We start from the raw sequence: 25,226 nt of genomic DNA on the forward strand, positions 1-25,226 counted from the left end.
ATTTACCCTTTGCATCTGCAAAACAGCCCAAAGCAAACTCAGAATTTATCTAAACTGAAAGAGATTGTTTCAAAACTCTATCATGTGTAATTGAATAAAAAGTGAACCATCTCTGCCTGTTTCACTCAGGCTCTTTATACTTGCTCGGTGGAGAAAAATAATTTTAAAAGTTTCTCATATATTTAAACAACTTTAAATTGAAAAAAAGATGTGATGAACCTAACACCTTGGCTAGTACACTGATTTCTGATTTTATAGATGCATTTTTATATGGCTTTAATAGCTACGCGTATGGTAGTACTTTGGTTTTCTGTTCCCCTTCATGTTTGTTGTAGACATTTTCATTTATATCATGGCATAAACATAGCATGATTAAAATTGTTCAATGGTTACATACCACTTTCTCCGATTGTTACTGTACGGTTTGCTATATCATTCTCCTCTCCCTCTTTCTCTCTCTCTCTTTGCTCTTGTACATAGACTTCTTTAAATTTAAGCAAGTAGCATTTATTAAATGTCTTCTCTGTCAAGTGCTTAATGTACAAGGTGGTCATACTTTTCCAAATAATTTTTGAAAGTAATTTGAAACTTCCAAAGAAAAATTGCAGGAACAGTACCAAGAACACCCATATACCCTTGCCCACATTCATGTATTGTTAACATTTTGCCCCATTTCCTTTATTCTCTCTCTATATATTTATATTTATAAATGTAATTTTTTCAGTCTCATTTGAGAATAAATTACATACATCATATTTTTTTTTACCTCCAGAGAGTTCAGAGTATATTTTCTAAGAATAAGAATATTATTGTACATCACCTAAGTAGAGTCATAAACTTCAGTAAATTTCACATTGATACAGTCATTTATTTAATCTGCTGTTCATATTCCGATTTGTCAGTGGATCCCCCTTAGGGCTTTTTTTCCCTCCAGTACGGGATCCCATCTAGATCAGGGATTGCATTCCAATGTTATATTTCTTTTAGATTTCTTTAATCTGGAACATTTCTACAGTCTCTTTTTATCTTTTCATATCAACAGTTTTGAAGAATCCTGTATCCTTCTATTTTTATTAATAGAATGTTCCCAGTTGGAGGTGTGTCTGACTGTTTTCTTTGTGATCAGACTCAGGCTATACATTCAGGTTATGCAGCCCACAACCCTGGTTAAGAGATGTTGTTATCTTCTTAGAGAAAACCAAGATAACTTTTAAGAATGAAAGAGAGTGCTACCTATCATTATGCTGAGATAACAAGTATAAACGCAGACTGTCTCAGGCAAACTGAGACCCTATGTATGTAAGTGACTTTTGCCATTCTGCCAGGGACCATGCTGGGACGAGAGAGGTTAAATTACTTATCAAAGCCAGTAAGTGATGGGAAGCAGAAATTAGCCTCAGGCCTCTCTGATTCCAGCAAGTCACCCTTCCCAAACACCCGCCATTCAACTCTATATAGCATAACTCTTCCCTATATGATCATTTGTCAAGTTCCGTGGAATCCTTCTCGTCATATTTCTCGGGTTAATAAATTTATTTGGCAACTACTTCTTCCTTATGCATGTGCTCTCTGTTCCCATGGAATAATCTCCCGTCAGGGTACAGTCATAAGGGTTTTTGACGAATGTACCAGCCCTCTCTCCTTCCAGGCACCTGGCAGGGTTGCATTTCCCAGCATATTTGCAGTTAGGTGGGGCCTTATGACTTGCTTTGAGTCACAACGTAAAGTGACTGTGTGGAAACTTTAGAAGCCGTGGCATGCTGTCACTTTTTCTCAGCAGTATTCAAGAAGGTGGCTGCCCCAGTAGCCCAGGTGCTGAAGTGAGGACAACATGGAACAGAATTCCCCCGCTGACCTTAGATGGGCTTGAGTGATAAATAAAACTTGTTTGCTTAAGCCCCTGAGATTGTTGGATTGTTTGTTACTGCAGCATAGCCCAACCTATATATACTGCTTCTCTCTGTCCCTCTGTGGTTCCCAGCTTTCCTGGGACACAGCGATCCTCTCATGAGTGTTTAAACAGATATTTCAGGGTCTGCTTCTGGGGAACCCAAACAAAGATAAGCAAGCAGAAGGGAAATCCAGCTGTGGATTAAGGCTGGTTGTCATGTTTTAAATACAGTTAAAGTAGAATTCAATAGAAGGTTCCCAAGTCATAGATCATTAAGTTTCAAAAGCAAAATCTAAGTGAAAAATATTTAAAAATCCTATGCTGCCCTATTGGTAAAACCTTTTTTATAAAACAGGTCATAGTCTAATAATCAATGGCTTGGGTCTGAATTACCTTGGAGTGCTGTTGGGGTTTGTATCATGTCCCCACAAAAGGCACTTTCAGGTCCCAACCCCTGGTTCTTTGGGTGTGAGCCCATTTGTAAACAGGACCGTGGAAGATGTCATAAGTTAGATGATGCCCGAACTGAAAGAGGGTGAGCCTTCATCCAGTACAGCGGAGGTCCTTATAAGAAAAGAAATTGGACACAGAAAGAGAAACCACAGGGAGCAACCAGGAGCCAGAAGCCAATTGAACCTGGAGGAGAAAGGAGAAGTCACGGCCCATGTTTATTGTCATGTGACAGAAAAGCCAAGGAACCAACCAGAAGATACCAACCCCAGAAGGAAGAAGCCTTCCGGCCTCTGAAACCCAGAACCAATAAATTCCTGTTGTTAAGCCAACCTACTGTTGTGGTATTTGTTTTAGCAGCTGGGAAACTGAAACAACCACACAACCATGTTCCATGGTTTGGACCCACCACCAGTCAGTCAATATTCCAAATTCAGTATCCAGAGGTCTTTTTCTCTGGTTCATTTGGTTCCTCTAGAGAGTAATCCTCAAATCTCCTGCCCCTTGAAACATATGCCAGGTGACCAGCCTGCGAGAGAAGTAGCACATGGGAAATGGGGAAGGGGTACAGGTCACTGTGACTAAGCTTCTGCTCCCCTAATCCCCTTGTTTTCAAGTGGAGCCTCAACCCTGCCCTTTGCTGTGTCCAGTGTCCTCAAACTCAGAATCTCTCTGGTCCCATTCCAGCAGAGAGTGACTTCCAGGGCTCCTGGGCTTTGGGTCGTTGCCTGTTTGTGCAGGGATGGGATAGGGAATCCAATATACTAACTGCTCCTTACGCGTACTCAGCCAGCTCTACCCCTCACTCCACACTCTGAAATATCTGGCGTGTCCAATTCCTGAGCTTTTCTGCGGTTCTTTAGCATGATGTGGCTTTTTTTTTTGGTTCAGCTTTCTCCACTCTGCTAAACCAGTCCCCACTAAACTATGTTCAGCCTTCCCAAAATTTGTTGGCGTATTTTGTTCACTGTAATCTCTTCCATTCTTTAATGAGACAAAAAAATTCTATGCTGTCATTTTTAGTGGGGTTTGGGGAAGGAGTAGAGATAATACCCATATTCAATCCATTAAAACTAATTGGAAGCCCAGACCTTCTTTCTAGCTTTATTTTTGGTACCCTATGTAGCCATGCACTCTTATTTTAAATTAAAAAAATTTTTTTTTAAATTAGAGCAGCTGTAGGTTTACAGAAACATCGTACAGAAGTAGAGTTCCCATATATCCCCCTCTCACACCCACGCCTTTCCCTATTAAGATTTTGCATTAGTGCATTACCTTTGTTACACTTCATATTATTATTATTATGCTATTAACTTTAGCCCACTGTTTGCATTAGGGTTCACTCTTTGTGTTGTACAGTCCTATGGGTTTGTGTGTGTGTGTCAACTTATATACAACTTAAAATTTCCCTTTTCAAATATACAATTCAGTGTTGTACTTCCATCCCCATTGTTCATTGCTAAAACTTTTCCATCACCACCAACAGAAACCCCATACCAATTAAACATTGGTCCTGCACTCTTTAATTCAGCCCCATCATGTTGGGGGGCACCTCATATATCCCCCTCACCTCCTTATTTATGCTGTTCTCTCTGTTTGGAATTCTAACGTCTCTACCACACCCTATCCAATGTTTCTTCTTTGATATAACCCTGGCATTTTATTAAGATCTCTATTTTAGAATTTATCTTGAATTTTCTTCTGTCTTAATTAGTTAGGAATCAATTTGTCTCCTTCACTAGACTGTGAGAGCCTTGGGGGTGGCGACTTGATCTTGTCCAATATTTAACTCCCTGAGACTATACTTTGTATTTTCCAAGTGTTTGTTCCACTGGATTAAATTGAAATAATATTTTTCCTTTGTGATGTATCTGGGATATAGTATTCTCAAATGGGATTATTCTGCGTGATAGACTGAGTTGTCCGTTCCAGTGTGATAGTTACACACTCACATCCTTGCTGTGGCCTCAGGGTGGGCCGCGTGGACTTGCTTTCCTGTTGACTTTGGCCTTGGCTGTGCGATTTGCTTTGACCAAAGGGATGTGAGTGGGTGTGGTGCAAGCAACGACTTGAAATGCGCTTGTGTGGCTGGGCCTGGTCTTGTACTTCTGCCATCGCTGGTTCTAGAAGGACGAGGGACATTTGGAAGAGAGCTGCCCCAGCCCATCAGAAGACTGGCAGCTTTAAGGAGAGCTACCCAGCTGACCTCAAGACCTGGGAGTATAATTATAAACACTTTTTGTTGTTTATCACTTAGTTTGGGGGCAGTGTGTTCTGTAGCAAAGGGAATGATTTTGTAACTCTTGTTATACATTGGTCCTGCTCTCTAAGAAGACAAACTTATCAGGCCAGTAGTATGGCATATATGTACCTACAAATATACTCAAGTGGCTTGCTTTGAATTGACCATAATAATCTATTTTAAAATGGCTTAAGAAAATAAATTGAAACAATAACCACAGCCCCAGTACAAATTGGGAACTTCCATAGCTTTATTCCAGACTGAATCCATTATCTTACAAGGTTTTTTTTTTTTTTTTTCCTTTTTTTTTTTTTTTTTGGAGTATTAATAATCCTAGCAAAGATCTGTAATTTTCTTTCTCTATCTTTTATAGCTATGACTTTAATTTGTAGTATAATTATGTGCAATCCATGTAGTTGGTAATTATAGAGTATTGCCTATCCTTATTTTAAAGAAAACAGTCCTTTTGATAATGATTTCTAAAACTGGAATATGACAAAATATTTATTTTCAGGAACATTCTCATCAAGTACTCTCAACTTCTTCCAACATCCACAATATACCTTTAATTTTATTAAAGCCTAGCTATTAATTCTACTTAAAAAAAATCATCAAAACTCAACTTTTATTTCCAAAATAAAAATTACAATGAAAACATAAGTGGCAAAAAAATTCCTTTATTATTCTCTAACTGAGAATTGGCCAGTTTATTGACTCTTTAGACTGTGAGGATTTTTCTTTAATTCAAAGACTCTATTCCAGTGATATCCTGGGTGGAACTCCATTTCTTTTTTCCCCACTCAAGAAAGGATGTCAAAATCCATGACTGCAAGGCTGGCATGACATTTTAAAAAGGATAACTGTGCATCTGTTTACTAAATTATTGTACAAACAGATTCTTTACAAATATCCACAAGTATTAGTAAGAAATTACTTGCAACACACACCACAATTCTTTTTTTCCAATTCAGTTTTACTGAGATATATTCACATACCCTACAAACATCCATGGTGTACAATCAGTTGTTCCCAGTACCATTAAATAGTTGTGCATTCATCACCAATATCAATTTTTGAACATTTTCATTACTCCAAAAAAAAAAAAAAGAATAAAAATACAAATAAAGAACACCCAAAATATCCCATCTCCCCATCCCCTCTATCATTCATTTAATTTTTGTTCCCATTTTTTGTACTCAACACACACACCACAATTTACCCAGACATTTTGTTTCATTTTGCATCCATGCTTAAGAACTCTTACCATAGAAGGTTAACACCACCATGTTGGAGGGTTCCTAAACCACATGCTATAATTATGAAAAGAATTTTGCTTAAGTAATAATAATTTAAAAAGGTATTGTAAAAACAGTTCTATAATTGATAGATTAACAGAAAGAGACAAAGTGAGGGGTCCCTGGGGGTCTTGAACTAGTCCAAGTTGAACTAACTAGCTTTGGGTTTCCTTCACGCTCCCAGAGGAGCCAGTCAAAGGAAAGTCATGCCTCTCTTGTCCTCCTGACTCTCCATTCACTCATAAAGCAGCAGGCCCTAACAATCCCGGAACAAAAACCTCATTGCCCCATTGACCCCTCCAGCCCCCGAGCTGTATGGTCCACTAATCCAGCTCACAAAGGCAGCCCTGCAGCCCTTTTATTCTCTCCGAGCCTGGGGACAACATTGACCCCCAACTGCTGATCAGCTCTGGAACGTCCCAGGGGCCTCCGATGTTTATTTAGCCGGCCGCTGGCCCGCGGGGGAGCCCCGGGAGAGGCGGCTTTGCGCCAGCAGCGGGGCCATGTACCGGCGGAGCTATGTCTTCCAGACCCGCCGGGAGCAGTTCGAGCGCGCGGAGGAGGCGCTGCGCGCTGGGGAACTGGACGGTCTCGCTGGGAGCCCGGTGGCGGCGCAGGGCTTGGGAGCGCTGCAGGGGCTGGGCGAACGCGTGGCCGCCTATGTCCAGCGGGCGCGCGCGCTCGAGCAGCGCCACGCCGTCCTCCGCCGGCAGCTGGACGCCTTCCAGAGGCTGGGCGAGCCGGCCGGCCCGGAGGAGGCGCTCGCCCGGCACGTCGAGGGCAACCGCCAGCGCGTCTGGGACCTGGCGGCCGAGCGCGCCCGGCTGGAGCGCCAGGGCGCAGAGGCGCAGCGCGCGCTCGACGAGTTCCGGAGCAAGTAAGCGACCGCCGTGGGGGCGGGGAGAGAGACCCGAGGCGGGGCGCGGATCCCTGGAGCACGCTGCCACCGGGGTCCGAGGGCCATCTTTGGTCTCCCTGCGACCTCATCCTGGCAGAGGGCAGCGAGGGGCCCATTTCCTTAAGCTAAGATTAGTTTCCATTTTGGTGGTACGTTACAGTTTACAAAGCCCTTTTACATGAAATGGTATCATTTAAATTCTATTGCATTTTAAAATTGAGGTATAGTTTACATACAATAAAATGCACAGATTTTTAGTATATAGTTCAATTAGTTTTGACAAATGTGTATACCTGTTTAACCACCAAAACAAGCAAGATATTTCCACTACTCCAGAAAGTTCCTTAGTTCCCTTTCCTAGTCAATCACTGCAGCTACCCTACCCCCACCAAAAAAAAAAAAAAAAAAAAAATCCAGAGGCTTCCAGTGTTCTGCTTTCTATCACCATAGATGATAGAAAGTCACGAAAATGGAATCTTGAACTGTTCTAGAACTTCACAAAACTTACCATAGGTACTTTTTGCTCAGCACAGTGTTTTTCAGATTTATCCATGTTATTTAATCCTCACAGTCTTATTTTGTTTAGACTGTAGTGCCCTATTTTACAGATAAGGAGCCTGAGGCTTCCAAACTGTAGGAATTTAGGGCAAGGTCACTCAGCTAGCAGGTTGCTGTGCTGGGAGCAATTCAAATCCTGGGCACGTTGAGTCCAGGGGCCTTTGCATCATCTGACACCTGAAAATTACCTTTTTAATGTATCCTTTGGGGTCTTGCTATTCAAAGTGTGGACAACTGACCACAAGCATCAGCATCACCCAGGAGCTTGTCAGAGCCTCCAAATCAGAATCTGCATTTTAACAAAATCCTCAGGTGATTGGTAGTTTAAAAAGCCTTGAAACTTTTAAGAAACATTGAAGTTTCAGAAGCCCTGGTATAGGACTTGGTTCCCCCACAGACCGAATTGTTTGTTGAAGTTATCCAAGGAGCTGTTAAAAAAAGGGATGTTCAGCAATGTGTCAGCATCTTCCAAAGTTATATATGTGTTCTGACTCAGCAGTGCCACTTCAAGGAATTTCTTCGGTAGCTAACAGGTGCGAAGTAGCATGCCTACGAGGATATTCACTGCAGCATGAAAGTCTGGGGCCCACTTAAAAGCTTATTAATAGGAGACGGGTTATAAAATTATGGTTCATCCAGGCAATGGAATACTATGCATTTATTAAAAAAAAGAATTGTATACTATTACAGTTATTTTAAAAAGAAAGGGGGAAAGAATACAGATTTTTATTTTTTGCATAAGGATAAAGACTATTTGGACAAACACACACAAAAAACTGATGATTCTTTTTCCTTGTGGGAGGTGGAGAATAGGAACTGGCAATAAATTCAGTTTTATTGAGATATATTCATATATCATACAGTCATCCAAACTGTACAATCAACTGTTCACAGTACCATCATATAGTTGTGCATTCATCACCCCAATCTATTTTTTGAACATTTTCCTTATACCAGAAAAAGCAAAAATAAGAATAAAAAATAAAAGTAAAAACGAACACCCAAATCATCCCCCCCGTCCACCCTATTTTTCATTTAGTTTTTGTCCCCATTTTTCTACTCATCCATCCATACACTGGATAAAGGGAGTGCGATCCACAAGGTTTTTACAATCACACTGTCACCCCGTAGGCTACATTGTTATACAATTGTCTTCAAGAGTCAAGGCTACTGGGTTGGAGTTTCATAGTTTCAGGTACTTACTTCTAACTATTCCAATATCTTAAAAAAACAGATAAAAAGGGTTATCTATATAGTATGTAAGAATGTCCACTAGAGGGACCACTCGACTCCATTTGAAATCTCTCAGCCACTGAAACTTTATCTTGTTTTATTTCGTATTCCCCCTTTGGCCAAGAAGATGTTCTCAATCGGGAGGGAGACTTTTAACTGCACATTTTTAAGTATCTTTAAATCTTTAAAAGATTGTTTAACCATGTAGAAGATTTACCCATTTTTAAATTATATAAATCAGTTTAATTTAAAAAATGCAGATGTCCAGGCCCTGACCTGGACCGCAAGTGCAGCCCAGGTGTTTAAATTTTTATTCAATTGATTTTAATAAAATTTAATTTTATTTATTTTAATTCCAGTGAACAGCCAGGTCTGGGAACTCCTGGTCTGAGCGAACGCAGAGTGTTTTCTCTAGACTTGCCCTGTGTTTAAGTTCCACACACTCAATCCCAGTCTCGGGCAGATTATTCAACATTGTATTCTGAGCATATTTATCCGATCATTTTCACTGATGATTCAGTTCCCACCAGCCCTTTTGCTTCTGGTTTTGATTCAAAGAAACAGATTTGGAGCTGGAAGAAGGGACTTGAAACCCCACCTGTTATAGCCCCTCATGGGGGAAACTGAAGCATGGAGAGGGCTTGGGCATGGCGGGACTTGAATTTGGGTTTCTCACCCTGGGCCTGTATTCCTTCCAGAACACTATCTCCTGCAGAGAAGCTAACCTTGGGCTCCTCTGGAGTGAAGCCTAGAGATAGGACCTCATTCCACTGAAGCACATGTTCTCCAAAGCAAAGGTCCAGCGCAGCTTGCTGGGGTGTTGGGATACCCAAGATCCCAAAGAAACCTTTACCTCGTCATTAGGCCACGGGTTGCTGTGATTTCGCTGGGCAAGCGTGACTTCCATGAGCCCTCATTGAGGGAATAGCCGTGTTGACTTTTCCAGTCTTTTCTTGATTTCCCTCAGTTCTGAGTTATGTACCCATCTTGGAACAGTTCCTTCAAGCTCTGTGATTTATGTAAAAATTCCTCTTAATCTATTCCTCCCTTTGCTCCAATACAGAAGTTTTGATATTGTGACAGAGATAGCAGAATTTGAAAATCATTGTAAAAACCACAACCATCCATGCACACACACACACACACACACCAAGTTTGTTTTTACATTGCAGAGGTGAACTGATGACTATCCAAAGCCAGGCTGAAAAACTGCAGAAATGGGAAGGGTATGCAGCCGGGTTCCATGTCAGCCTCAGGCATATTCTCAGCCTGGGTAGTTGAATAATTTCAAAATTAGGTCTTCAGCAGATCAAATGGACAAAGACTAAATAAAACACAAGCTAAATAAAAATAAATAAAACTACCAAAATACATTGATGAGTAGAGTCGATTATTGTCTTAGTTTGCCAGGCTACTGTGACAAATACCACACAAGGGGTTGGCTTAAACAACAAACATTGATTGGCTCACGGTTTTGAAGGCTAGAAGTCCAAGATCAAGGCGTTGGCAAGGCCGTTCTTTCTCCCCTAAGTCTGTAGTCTTCTGGCACTGGCTTGCTGCAATGCTAGGGTTCCTTGGTTTGCGGATGTCCCTCCTGTCTGATGGCTAGCTCTCTCCCTTTGTGTTTGCTCTCTAGCTTTGGCTGACTTGTCACTTCTGGCTCCTCTCCCTGTGGCTTTCTCTCTGAAAGGTCTCCAGTAATATGGATTAAAGGCTTCCCTGATTCAGTTGGGCTATACCAGATTAGGATCTTAGAAGACCCCTATTCACACATGAGTCAACACCCTCACTCACCTTAACATATTTAAAGACACTATTTACAAATGGTTTCACACCCAGAGAAATGTGGATTAAGATTAAGAACATGTCCTTGCTGGGATACATAATTCAATCTACCGCAATGATCTAGATTATGGAAAACCAAGAGTAATTTATATGAAACAAGCAGATAATTAAAGCCAAAATATTTGTTTTCACTTTATGAATTCACTTAAATATTCACTTATATGAATGTATATGAATATATGAATTCATATGAATTCTTTATCATGAAATCACTTCTCTTTAATATAATATATAGCTTTGTCTTTATAGCTTGAGAATTACCCATGATATCAATTTAGTATGTTGTTTATCAAACACGTTTTTAAGCTACAGAAACTTAGATGTTTCCAATAGGAAAGAGTAATGAGAAAATTAGATTTTGTTAAGTTTTATCCTCAAAGCTGGTTATCCATGTCACAAAATAATTTCTGCTTCTGTTAGAGCCACACACAAAAGAAGCAGCTAAATGTGACATCCTGGTGTGAAATGCAAAACTTGTGCAAATAGGTTGTGCTTACAGGTAATAGCTGAGCTGCTTAGGTGGCTTAAGCCTGGGAATGTGTGCCCAGTGTACCTAATTGTTCCGCCCTGAGTTCAGGACTTTTAATTCTAAAGACACAGGGCACCGTTTGCCAGCACTTTCTGCAGCTGTGAAGTACTTGACTTGGACTCCTGGTATGGGTGTGCAAGGGCACAGAAAGGCTTTGTTGATTGACCTGAGTGATAATTAGCAATAGTTTCAACAGCAAATGACATAAACTCCAAAGTGATATGGCTTCTTCATGATGGAAGTTTGTTTCTCCCTTGTGTAAGGTGAGCAGTTAACTCTGGTACTCTACAGTGTCCAAAACCCAGAAGGCTCTGCGTGGCCTTCCAGAAGGTGGCATCCATCCGTTTCAGGCTGAAGGATTTTGGAAATGCAGAGTGCAGACCAAGAGGCAGAGGGCACAACTACCCCATCTGTTATGGAAGATTCTTGGAAGCTGCTGCATAGGCTTATGCTTACACCCCATTGGTCAGGACGTGGTCATATGATCGTACCCGACTGCAAGGGGTGCTGGGATATGTAGTTTCACTTCTTGGCAGCCATGTCCTTGCCACCATTGAGGGCTCTATACCCTGAAAGTCGGAGAACGGATATAGGGGGGCAGCTTATGGGGAACAAGGGGACAGGTCACTTGGGAGGGGTCTCCTCTTTTTCTTCAGGGGGTGAACTTCCCTAAGGGACACCCTCACTCTGAATGATTACTGGGGTCTCTGCTTCCCTAATCCCTATCATTTTCTAGACTTCCAGGGAAGACATTGACTAGGAGAAAAACCACACCTGCCCCTTAGTATCTGTTGCTTATATTAATTTTGTGTATGTTTAAATTTGAGGTGTTTCCCTGCTCTGCCGTGACAGCATGGTGCGGTTGCTAGAGTACAGGTTTTGATGGCAGATCAATTCTGACTCCACCTCTCTCTTTGTTGGGGGTCCTCTGGCAGCCAACCCTGAGTCATGGATTTGAGAGCAGGTGATTTTTAGGAGGTGAACTTGGGGATCACAAGGAGGGGAGAGGGGGAAGGCACAGAGAGAAGAGCCAATACTGAGTGCATGACCAAGCAAGTTTCCTTCAAGGACAACTAGAGCTCAACCCACTAGGGAGCTCTGGGAGTAAGCCTGGAGCATGCCTCAGTTATCCCAGCTGAGGGGTGAAGGAGTGGGGGTGTTCATGCACCAATACCCTTCCATCTGAGGTTGGCATGTGCAGCCTGCCCTGCTCTGCGGCCCAGGGGAAAGCCTCTGGTATACAGGAGTGATGCCACAAGGGTGAGAGTGAAGTGTCCTTCTGTCAAGGTTCTCAACCTCAGTTTCCTCATCTTTGACATGGGGTTGCAATAACTGCTCTCTTACAGGGTTTTGTGAGGATTAAATGACATAATCCAGAAAAATTGGTCCAGGTTACACATGTGAATAAATAAAATAGCATGGGAAATCCAAACTGAGGTCAGGTGGATAGTGTTTGTTGTAGGATAGTAGCCTCCCAGGTTCTGTGCTGCTACTGCTGCACCTGGGTTCCAGGTAAGCCAAAGTATGATGCCCTCATCCCCCAAGTGGCTGGATAGGGGCCCCAGGCTGGAACCTCCAGCCTGGTCGACTGCTGTTCCATTTACTTCTTCCAATTACCATGTGCATTGTGCAAATGTTACCACTTTCTGCATGCATGCACCATGACGTGTTAAAGATTGGGAAGCAGCAGACTGGGAAATGCTGCATTAGCTTTAGATTTACAATTAAGAATTTGTCAATTTGGCCTAATATTTATCTCAGAATAAATTTAATGCTAGTTGTGTGATCGACACACATGAAATCCTGGAAGCTGCCCAACTCTTGCTTATGTGTCCAATTTGCAGGTATGAAAATGAATGTGAATGTCAACTGCTGCTGAAAGACATGCTTGAACGACTTAACAAGGTGAGCTGAACACATCCTTGGGTTTATGTAGGCTAATTAACGACATTGAACAAAGTGGCTGAGACGGTTTCACATACCTCCTCTTTGTGTTATTTTAAGATTCACCTATTTATTTTGCTGTCACTCTCTTTCTTGACTTCTTAATTTCAACTCAATCCTTATGTGCCAGCTAACACACACACATACAAAGAGGCACACAACACCCCTCTAACACACGGTGCACAGCTTCGTGATAAAAATATGGACTATTACTGGTATAGATTGTGCTAAACAGTGAAAATGTGCCAGCATTGCAATGACTTGCTGTTAATTTATTGTTCAGACATACTGGTCCCAAACACCAAATTTAGGAAGGACTTGCTTTGGCGGTGGTTATTTGGATGCATGATACCTGTATCCCATTGGGTAAAGTCTTGAGATTGCTTCTCCACAGGAAAACACTCAAGAGAACAAAGGAAGAAATTTCCATTCCTCTCAAGCTCTCCTCTCTAGGTGGAAAGTAACCACAAGGGAACATTAGGGAGTCTTAGCTTCTTGCTGGAGACCTTCCTGCAGGGGTTGTATGTCCTTCTCCTTTGCAGGGACAGTTTTCTTCTGATCTCCAGCAACATCCAAACTGATAGGGTTTTCTGCTTTAGCCAGGGGAACTCAACTACCAGATAGCAGAATAATCCTGGGCAAAAGGGGTTGGACAAAAACAAAGGCCGAAAGCATTTTCTTTGTGTGATCATTTCCGAGGTCCAATGTCAGAGCAGAAGGATCCGTGGAGAATATTTAGTTGAAGATTGCTTATTTAGGGTGCATGGGCCACTGTCCCCACCTCCCCACTGCGCCTCCTCAGAACTGCTGACAAAACACTGCACACCCTCCCCTACTGTGCCCAGTAGTAGAATTCTCCAGAGAACTCCAGGGCATTACTACAGACGGTCAGGGTCAGCTCAGGATGCTCGCCATGCCTGGTGTTGTCCAACCTCTGTTGTTTAGGGTTTTTCTGCTTGCTGGGGGGAAAGTCAGAATTAAATCCAGGAAAACCCCATTTAGCATTGTCTATTTTACCTACCACATGATATTTCTGCACCCCTCTCATAATGTAATGTCCAAACCAGGACACTGGGTGAAATGGGATGCTGTCAACAGTTGTGCAGGTCAGTTGATGTCAAGGGGACTGTCTCAGGCCAACGGGATATATGAGCCACCTAGATATAAACACAAAAATGGCAGGGAGAGGACGCTTCTGGAGAGCACTGAAGGGGCCCAGGCTCAGTGGTGGGTCTCTGGGTAGCGGTGCACCTCCCCGCCCCCCCCCCCCCCCCAAAGCCTGTTGGAAGTCTGAGCTGGGATTACAGCCTTATTAACATCTTGCATCATCTGTCTGTTTGGCTGAGCACGTGCACCTGATCCCCATTCCTGTTTCTGGTGGCTGCCAGATGGAGCCGCCATCTTGTCCGTAGACCACTGCCCGCAGGGATAGAGATGCCCAATGCCCTTCAATTCAAGTCACCCCCCCCAACCCCCACCCCACCTCCACCACATTTTTGTTTTGTGAGTATGTTTTCTTGCTGCAAAGAGGGCTTTCTTTGGACTGATGTCTAAGGGGATCACTCAACCCAGTGCCATTTTGTTTACTCCTCAAAGAAGAGGGGGAAAGAATGGAGTCCTTCATTTTACCCTTGTTGGGAAGCAACACTGAATTTCAAAGCAAGCGCAAGCATTCTGTTGTTTTTTCCTCTTATTACAAAAGCAATATATATTCTCAGTAGAAAGATAACACAGATAGCAAAAGAGAAGGAAAAGGCATCCCACCATTTCACACCCAGAGAAGGTGTTTATATCACCTTGTATGTGACAGAGAGTGAAAGCGCTTGAACTACTGGCCAATTAGAAGGTCCTAAGGTTCTGGGGAAAGATCCTGCCAGGAACACAGGCAAGGGTCAGTGCAGGGAATAGACATGACTGTTCCTCGGGTCCAGGGTAAAAAATTTCTTCCCGCAATCCCACAGCCCAAAAAAGGAGTGTAGCCTTTCAAGAGGATCCCTACACCACTGCTGAGTTCCTGCGAGACTTTGGGAGATCTCTTGACCTTCAACTTCTTCATCTGTGAAATGGGAACAATCATAGCCCCACTCCCATCCCTGCCCACCTTGGGAGTAGAAGCCTATGTCCCTAGTGAGTATTAAGGGATGTAATAATGTACATATGACTTGCTTGATTCAAGGTGGTCCCCTGTCCCTGGTCACCATTATTATTTTAGAGAGTTGATGTGACAGATGCTGGCTTTGTTCTCTACAAAGTGTGAGGTGTCTTACCCTGGTGCAAAGGGAGGCAATTTTAGATGGTACATCTAATGCTTTTTTAATAGTTATGAATTTATTTTTATAATTACCCTGTATTTATACCAGGTGATATAAACAACTTATTTTCAAAAGACTCAAAGTAAAAGTGAGCTGACTTAAAGAAAAACATGGAGTAAATAATAGAACAGATGGTACCAGCTGTAGCGGCACCCGTGAACACAGCATGAAGGGGAAGGGAGTTGGGGAAATCCTGGCTCTAGCTTGGGAACCTTGGAACAACCTAATGGGTTATTGGCTGGGAAACCACCCTGTCCATCCCCTACCCTTTGCCTGTGGGAAACTCAGCCTTCTGAGCTTAAACACGCTTGCAGGCCCCACAGCCCATCAGTGGCAGGTGTAAACAGGGATTGGGGTGTTTTGTGTCCCTGGTTCAATGTACCCCTCCTAGGAATAGACAGGATGTGGGTCTCTCAGGATCCCCAACACGAAGCCGGAGAGCTCCGGGTAGAGACGGCCTCTCAGCCCTTGACGTTGGTGGCCCTGCCTGTCCCCTGGACATGCAGAACACATCAATGGCTTCCTGCATCTCTCTGGTCAGCTGGGCACTGACACCCTGGAGCTACCCTCAATCCCAGAGGGGCAGGAGGTTGTGGGTAAGTACACCGGCTGCCTCACCACTCCCAGTGACAATTTGGAGGTGAGATCCACACAGTCTCCCAGAGGTCCCCAGCCGGACTGAGCCCCAGTTGCCCACAGTGATCACCTGCTCATTAACGCTCCATTTGTTGGGTTTTCCCCTGTCTCACTCCCCCGCTTCCACATGGGTGCTTCCCGGGGTCACCTCCCAAATAGACGACAAGTACCCAATCCTTGCCTCAAGGTCTGCTTCTGGGGAATTCAAACTAAGAGCCCCTCAAGGGTTTGGCCAGGTGAAGACTGGGCTTTCTTGTCCTCTCTCCATGGAGATCATCAAGTGAGATGAAAGAGCAAAAATGGAAGAGTAGAGTTTGCATCTTGTTGGCTGGTCACATTAAGTGACTTTTGGTTGATGGATCTTTGAATGTCTACGTACAGCAAATCAACATGGTTTTGACTTGCCAACTCGGTCTAAATACCATACATATTTCCTTTGATCTCACTTGCTGAAGAGATTCATCGGGGGGTATGGCTATGAGACTTGGGGTGCAGTAAAAACCATTGGTCCTGCTTGGGTCAATGCTTTGAATCCTGTTTGGAAGATGTCACGGTGTATATAAAAGGATTGATGATTAATGCTTCCACAAAACTGCCAATGTGTTAGTAATACCCACGTAATTAAACTGCCAGGGCAGAGCTCCTGTATCTTTAACAGTCAAATAAGCCCAAGGGAGCCTCTCTTTGCTATGCACTTTGAAATGAATTAAATTTCCTTAACATAAACATACACACTGCCTGTGGGCAGAGTTATTCCAACTTAAAGACTTTTGATGTAGTAAGAATTCCAGATGACCTCCAAATATTTGGGTTTGGCTAATCTCTAGAATTCATTGTCACTAAATATGAACATATGAGGTTATTGGTACTCAAAAATGCCTGATTTTGCTAATCTTAAGAAAACTGTAAGGTGCAGCCTTTTAAAGTTTCTCTTTCCTTTTTCCTTTAAAATCTCCAGAATTCTAAGAAGATGTAGATTCTAGTCAAATGCTTTCAGGTAAAAACAACTTAAAAAATTTTTAGAGACTGCTGCCTTTGCTTTCCTGTGTAATTTCCACATAATTCATGCCGCTTGTGCAGCAAAGACTAAGACAAACGGCAGTTTAGTGAACGGAAAGGCAGGCACATGAAGCTTTTAACCTGTGCTATGACAGGCCTTCATCTGCCCAAGAACTCCTCTGAGGCTGGAAATTAGCCTATTGATCCTGAGTCTCAATGCAGAAAAATCTAGAAGCTTCTGATGATGGAGAGGAAATTGGGAAGGAGGAGTTTAGGAGGAGTTGGGGGCTGAGAGACTTGAAGATAAGGGCAGGAGGCAGGCACAGTGGGAGACGGAGGAGGGAGAGAGAGCAGAGCTGAGGAATGTGGGAATGCTGAGAAAGAGAGAAGGGTGGAGAGGGGCAGAACCCACCCAGCACCCTCTTCCAGGCCATTGGTTAGCAACCTTAACATTTTTGGAAAAGTTATTTTATTTGTAAATTAGAACAAAAACCCTACAACCTTTTTACTGTAGTAACATCTATACAACTCAAAATTTCCCATTTCAACCACTTTCAAGTGTACCATGCAGTGGTATTAATTACATTGATAATATTCTTCTACCATCACCATCTGTTACCAACATCTTCTACCATCCCAAACAGAAACTGCACCAATTGAGTGTTAACTCCCCATCCCTTCTTCCTCCCCTCCTCCCAGCCTCTGGTCACCCTAATCGACTTTCCACCTCTATGAATTTGCCTATTCTAGTTATTTCATATAAGTGAAATCATGCAATCTTTGTCCTTTTGTGTCTGCCTTATCTTACCCAACATGACGTCTTCAAGGTTCATCCATGTTGTAGCAGGCATCAGAGCTCCATTCCTTTTTATGGCTGAATAATATTCCACTGTATGGCTATACCACATTTTGTTTATCCATTCATCTGTTGGGGGACACTTGGGTTGCTTCCACCTTTTGGCTACTGTAAATAATGTTGCTACGAACCTCAGTGTGCAAATGTTTGAGTCTCTGCTTGTGGGAAGGTTTTTGACTTCCAGGGCTGAAGTATAAGTGTTTTCTAATTAAACCCTAATCCTGAATGTGAATATCAATTATTTAGCAATTGGATTTTTTTTTTTTTAAGTTCAGTTTTATTGAAGTATATTCACATACCATACAATCATCCATGGTCTACAATCAGCTGTTCACAGTATGATCATATAGTTATGTGTTCATCACCACAATCTATTTCTGAACATTTTCCTTACATCAGAAAGAATTAGAACAAGAATTAAAAATAAAAGTGAAAAAAGAACACCCAAGCCATCCCCCCATCCCACCCTATTTGTCATTTAGTTTTTATCCCCATTTTTCTACTCATCCATCCATACACTAGATAAGGGGGGTGTGATCCACAAGGTTTTCACAATCACACTGTCACCCCTTGTAATCTACATTATTATATAATCGTCTTCAGGAGTCCAGACTACTGGGTTGGAGTTTGGTAGTTTCAGGTATTTACTTCTAGCTATTCCAGTACATTAAAACTCTAAGAGGTGTTATCTATATAGTGCATAAGAATGTCCACCAGAGTGACCTCTCGACTCCATTTGAAATCTCTCAGCCACTGAAACTATTTCGTCTCATTTTGCATCCCCCTTTTTGTCAAGAAGATACTCTCAGTCCCACGATGTCGGGTCCAGATTCATCCCCAGGAGTCATATCCTGCATTGCCAGGGAGATTTACATCCCTGGGAGTCGGGTCCCACGTAGAGGGGAGGGCAGTCAGTTCACCTGTCGAGGTGGCTCAGTTAGAGAGAGAGAGGGCCACATCTGAGCAACAAAGAGGTACTCGGGGAGACTCTTAGGCACAATTATATACAAGTTTCGCCTCTCCTTTGCAGTGACGAGCTTCATAAGGGCAAGTCCCATGATCAAGGGCTCAGCACATCAAACTGCCAGTCCCAATGTTTGTGACAGCATCAACACAAGTCCACATGAGGAAGTCCAACATTTCTGCACCTTCCCCCAGCTCCTCGGGGATGGGCGGGGGGTGGGGTGGGGTGGAGGTGGGGGGAGGGGGAGGCTGTAAATGTATTCTTTATTATCTGCCCAAATTACTTTGGGATGTGTCACTATTTCACTCTAGCGTATACTAACCTACCGTATCTCACTTCCTATTCAAAGTTCCATGTAATTAGCAATTGGATTTTTAATGCAATTTCTAGAATCCCTGTGAATGGGTTGGTGAGGCTAATTTTAAAGGGTGCAGGGGACTGTAGTTATTTCCCCAGTCCCTTTCTCAAAAATGGTTGTAAATAATCTAGACTAGTGGTTCTCAAACTTTAGCATGTATCAGTATCACCTGGAGGGCATGTTAGAATACAGATTTCTGGGCCCAAAACCTGGAAATTCTGATCTAGTAGGTCTGGGATTGGCCTAAGAATTTGCATTTCTGTCTCGTTCCCAGGTGACCCAGCTTCTGGGGACCACATTTTGAGAACCACTGGGTAGATCTAGAATATACACAATATTAGGGTTGGAATATACTGGGCATTGTTTTCTATAATTAGACTATTGATGCACAATCTCAATGCAGAAAAATCTAGAAGCTTCTGTTGATGGAGCTTTTGAAAATGCAGCTCACAGCATCTAAGGCATAATGAAAACCCAGGCGTCTACACATTTCTGAGTTCTGGTGTAAACAAAAGAAAATACTCCCCAAACAAGTTTTCCCTAGTCTAGCCACAACTGCAAATTCCAGTGGCACCTACTCACCTTTGGGGGTGTGGAGGCAGTTTTTCAGGGAAAATGCTTGCAGAAGCATTCTGGTAGAGTCCCTATTTTATGTACAAATGATGACTGGCCTTTTTTTGTCACCTCAAGCAGTTTTAACTACAGTTTTAAAGACTTGGCTGATGGGACCCAGATGCTGGTTGTTTGGGAGTGATGCCACGAGGGAGGTGAAAGCAAAAATGGCAGGTGCCTTGTAGGGTGGGACTGGGATTCAATCCTCAACTCTTTTTTTGTTTGTTTATTTTTTATAATTAAATTCGGTTTTATTGAGATTTATTCACATACCATACAATCATCCATGGTGTGCAATCAACTTTTCACAGTACCATCATATAGTTGTGCATTCATCACCACAATCTATTTTTAGAACATTTTCCTCACATCGGAAATAATTAGAATAAGAATAAAGAATTAAAGTAAAAAAAGAACACCCAAATCATCCCCCCCACCCTATTTTTCATTTAGTTTTTGTCCCCATTTTTCTACTCTTCCATCCATACACTGGATAAAGGGAGTGTGATCCACAAGGTTTTCACAATCACACTGTCACCCCTTGTAAGCTGCATTGCTGTACAATCGTCTTCAAGAGTCAAGGCTACTGGGTTGGAGTTTGATAGTTTCAGGTATTTACTTCTAGCTGTTCCAATACATTAAAACCTAAAAAGGGTTATCTATATAGTGTGTAAGAATGTCCACCAGAGTGACCTCTTGACTCCACTTGAAATGTCTCAGCCACTGAAGCTTTATTTTGTTTCATTTTGCATCCCTCTTTTGGTCAAGAAGATGTTCTCAGTCCCACGATGCTGGGTCCAGATTCACCCCGGGAGTCATATCCTGCGTTGCCAGGGAGATTTACACCTCTGGGAGTCAGGTCCCATGTAGGGGGGAGGGCAGTGAGCTCACCTGCCCAGGTGGCTTAGCCAGAGAGAGAGAGGGCCACATCTGAGCAGCAAAGAGGCACTTGGGGGAGACTCTTAGGCAAAACCATAAGCAGGTTTAGCCTCTCCTCTGCAATATTTTAAATCATTTCCAGACATCATAACACTGTCTTCTTAAGAGCACAAATATTTCTTTTATGCCAATTTGATTTATTCAAACAAGATCAATGAGATAAAACTCTGTGAATTATCAAAAAGTTTGGTGAGAAAATTTAAATTACTGTCATAAAGGTCATTTACAACTTTAAAGGAATAAATGCTATTCACAGCAATCATTCTAAAAAAATGCATTTTCATATTAAAAAATATGTAGAATAGTATCAAGGCTAACATCAACTGTCCTTGGGAGAAAACCATTAAAAAAAAAAGATTTCAGTATTAACAGAAACTATTTCTCTGTTTAGTAAGCAATCTTAGAAACTCATTTCACAGATGATGAGATATAGAACAAATATAGATGTAACAAATTTTAAGGTAATTGGTATGCAAATATACCAATAATTTTCTCTCTTAGCTTTCAAGATCAGGCTTCTCAGTCCCAGCATGCCTGACATTTTGGGCTGGATAATTCTGTTTTGGGGATTGTTCTGTGCATTGTAGGATGTTTAACTATCTCTGGCCTCTACCTACTCGATGCCAGTAGCATCTAGTCATGACACCCAAATCGTGGCTATTAAAAATGTCTCCAGACATTAAAATATGTCCCCTGGGGGGAAATCACCCCCAGTTGTAAACTATTGCTTTAGACCAGAGCCAACGGACTAACCCAATGCCTTACTGGAAATTTAGAATCTCAGGCCCCTCCAGACCTACTGAATGAGCATCTTGTATTTTAGCAAGGCCTCCAGGCAGTTTGCACGCTCACACATGCCTCCTGCTGGATGCTCACGGGAGTGGGATGTGGGATTCTCTTTCTCATCACAGGAAGCGGATGAAGCCCTACTGCATAATCTGCGCCTTCAGATTGAAGCCCAGTTTCTGCAGGACGATATTGGTGCAGCAAAGGACAGGTTCAAAAAGGTAACCATGATTCTAATGAAGCCCTTCACCCAAAAGCCCAATTTGGGTTTGGTCAGGCAAGTCTAGGGCACCCGTGGCCGAGAAATGAGACGCTATAGTATGCCACCTTTTGTATGCATTTGCCCTTGAACTGAGTGGATGATGAGTTGGTCCATGGAGAGCACGTAATGAACCAGATATATACAGAGGAATCGACTTTACAGTTCGCAGAGTGATCCTACTTGGATCCAACTTGATTAAGCTACAATACGTCAACCATTTCAGCTCTGAAAATGCAGATGTATTTTTTTTTAGCTCTGCCTCTGAGCTAGCTAATTCAAGGAACATATGGTATTCAGGAACCTCCTCTCATGTTGTGTTCTGCTCCCTACCCCCCAACATCCTGCCTACTTTTCACAGGCCTGACTTTGGAGAACTTTAGTGCACTGAAAAAATTCCAGGGTACTGGAGTCAAAATTCAAATCCTGGAGCTGTGTGACCTTGGGCAAGTGTTCTAACCTCTCTGAGTCTCTTCTTCATCTTTAAGATGCAAATGCCGGAGTCTCCTCTCCAGCACGGTTGTGTGGGTTAACTGAGGGTAGCAGACGTGTGGGTACCTGACGTTACCTTGGGTTTCTCTCTCCAGTGTCCAGCCTACCTCCAGCTGCTAGTATCTGCATCTCCTTGCCACAGGGTCTTCTCCAAGCAGCTGAAGGCTGCTCTACTTGATAGGGAAGTGTTGGAGAACTAATGCTCTTAACTGATGACTGATGAGAGTTGCTGTATAAATACCCCAGCTCCCTGTTTGCTTGTGTGGGAAACTCTGAGGCTTCTGTTCAGCCCTAGCTCCCTGAGCTCCCCACTTGGATTAAGTTCCAGTTGCCCACAGTGGTAATTTGCTTGACAACACATCCTTTATTGTCTGTCTTCTCTTCCCTGTCTCTTCCCCCACCCCCATTTATATCTCCTGGCATCATCTCCCAAATAAACTATTGCACTCAGATCCTTTGCTCGAGGTCTGCTTCTTGGGACACATACTAAGACAGTGTGACCATGAAGTCAAAGCACCTGGTCCAACCTGGAGCTTAGTACATGCTCAGCAAACATCAGTTTCTTTTCCAGTCCCAGTGGGTACCATCATCAGGAAGGTGGGCCTGTCCCGAAGCTCTCATGAAGTGATTCCCCACTCCAGCTTTTCATTAAGCCCTGGGCCTGCTCTCTCTTCCCATCCATCTTAATTGCCTCTGCTTTACTGTATAGGGAATCCAGGGGGGCAGTGCCTGGGGGCAATTTCTAAGTAGCTGACAACGTTCCTTCAGGTTATATAGAATAATAATGATGGTAGCTCACACTATGGCACTTCCATGCCTTATCTCATGAGTCCTAACAGCAGCCTTATGAGATGGTGTCTTATGTTGGGCTCCCCATGAGCAGAGCCTATGGTGGTGATTTTGTGCAACTGGTTTCTTAGTGGCATGCTCTCAAGAGAAGGGGAGGCAGGGAGGCAGGCCAGGGCAAGGGAGGGAGCTGAGCAAGGATATGGTCTCTGCTGGAGTCCAGCCTTAGCCTGATCCCACGGGGAACTTGGAGCATGAATCGCCCCATAGGGCTGGTCCCAACTTTTGTGCCTCTGGGCCAGTCAGTCTTTGGTTGCAGGGGATGGTGCATAGAAGGCTGTGCAGGCTTCTGGGCAAGTTGGCTTTTGTTTGGCCAAGGGGAGTTCTCTGGAAAGGGGACAGCTGTGCTGTGTTATCAGCTGTTCCCGTTTGCTAATGCTGCCATTTTGCGAAACACCAGAAATGGATTGGCTTTTATAAAGGGGGTTTATTTGGTTACAAAGTTACAATCTTAAAGCCATAAAGTGTCCAAGGTAAGGTATCAACAATAGGGTACCTTCACTGGAGAAAGGCCATTGGCATCCGGAAAACCTCTGTCAGCTGGGAAAGCAGGTGGCTGGCGTCTGCTCGCTCCCACGTTGCGTTTCAAATGACGTTATCCAAAATATCAGTGTCAGCTTTCAATGGCTGTTTCCAAAATGTGTCTCTAAGCTGCAGCTGATGTCAGGGGTCCACAATTTCAAGCATCTCTGAGCTAAGCCAGCAAGCATCTGGGTTTGTGCCAGCATTTTTAAAGGACTCCAGTGATTCAATTAAGACCCGTGCTGAATGGGCAGGGCCACACCTCCATGGAAATAGTCTAATGAAAGGTATTGCCCACAGTTGGGTGGGTCACATCTCCTAATTCAAAGGTTCCAACCTAATCAACACTAATATGTCCGTCCCCACAAGATTTCATCAAAGAACATGGTGTTTTAGGGGGCATGATACATCCAGACTGGCACATCAGCCATCGCTCACAGAGCTGGGGACAGTGCTCTGGACAGGTGCACTATCCACATTGGATAGTTATACTCATTTTATAGAAGAACCTGAGTGTTAGGATGATTAAATATGTTGCCCAAGGCCACACGCAGCTAGTGAGTGACTTAGTTCAGGCCTGACTGACCAAAGCCTGTCCTTTGAAACACTAGCCTGCCCAAGTGTCAGAAAAGGGTCCTTTGTCCTTTGGTCTTCTTTTCGTCTCCATCCCTGCTTTTTGTCCCATGCCCCTGCCACCCAGGGCTCTAGGAAGACAGCAGCAAAGAACATCCAGGAAACTGAGGGGAAACACAAAATAAACCAGGCCTCAGCATATTCTTCAGCCCCGTTGTTATTGTGACGATTAAAGGAGATGGGAGATGCCCCCCACAGTGATGGGTATATAGTGGGTGGGGCCGGAAGGGGCAGGAGATTCATCATCGTCTTCTGGAACAGCATCTGTTCTGTGTATTTCAGTGGAATGTGCAAACATATTCACCCCTGGTTCACCAAGTACCGGAGAGAAAAACGCAGGCAGCTCACATGTAATGAGCACATTTTCCCTCCCCCTCAACAGAATCTTCTGGAAATTCAGACCTATGTCAGCATCCTGCAACAGATTATCCAGACCACTCCTCAAGCTTCCGCCATTACCGGTGGGATGAGCGAGGTAAGAATCTGAGCCGGGGCGGCAGGGGAAGCAAACCAACCTTGGAGGGAAATCACATCTGGAGAATGTTCTTGCCCCTCTTGGGCCCCGTGGCCTGAGACCCAGGGAAAGGCATCGGGCAGGCTAGAGGGGGCCCTTCAGATTTGGGGTTCATTCTTCCATTCATTTACTCATATTGGGCACCTGAGAACATAAATGGTGTCCCTGATCGTTTTCTTTGGTACTTCTTCTTGAGAAGAATGGGGCTGCCCTTCCTTGTATACTTTTTAAGACACTGCCAAAATGTTTCCCAAATTAGGTGTATCCCTACCAGCTGTGTGTGAGAATTTCTGTTGTTTTGCATCCTTGCCAGCAATTGATAATGGCAGGTTTTTTGCTTTTGTTTTATTGCTTTTATATGTGATATTTTTAAATTTGCATTTTCCTAATGAAGAATGACATTGAGCTTCTTTTCATGTGCTTTTTTGCCATCCATATATCTTCTTTGTTGAAGTATCTGTTCAAATCTTATGCCCATTTTTTTTTACTGGGTTGTTTATTATCTTATTTCCCTTATCAACTTGACCATGAATTTTGAATGGAGCTCCTCAGACAAGTAGTGAATATATTTTCAAGTCCGGACTCTGCTAATGATTATCTGAGTCTGTGGTGT

General features: G+C 43.1%; 1 protein-coding gene across 5 annotated transcripts in view; it reads left to right on the forward strand.

Moving 5' to 3' along the window:
- BFSP1 (beaded filament structural protein 1) overlaps nucleotides 1-25,226 on the forward strand; it is a 68,224-nt gene that overhangs the window by 24,272 nt on the left and 18,726 nt on the right. For 4 of the 5 annotated variants that reach the window (XM_037811681.1, XM_037811678.1, XM_037811679.1 and 1 more), the window contains 3 exons: nucleotides 12,786-12,846; nucleotides 21,473-21,568; nucleotides 24,482-24,574. In XM_037811681.1, coding sequence (XP_037667609.1) covers nucleotides 12,826-12,846; nucleotides 21,473-21,568; nucleotides 24,482-24,574 — 210 coding nt within the window. In that variant the 5' untranslated portion in view covers nucleotides 12,786-12,825. Of the gene's footprint in view, nucleotides 1-6,381; nucleotides 6,756-12,785; nucleotides 12,847-21,472; nucleotides 21,569-24,481; nucleotides 24,575-25,226 lie in introns of those variants that run through there. The other variant, XM_037811677.1, reaches the window with a different exon arrangement.

Source organism: Choloepus didactylus, chromosome 19 (assembly GCF_015220235.1).
Source record: "Choloepus didactylus isolate mChoDid1 chromosome 19, mChoDid1.pri, whole genome shotgun sequence".
NCBI lineage: Eukaryota > Metazoa > Chordata > Mammalia > Pilosa > Megalonychidae > Choloepus > Choloepus didactylus.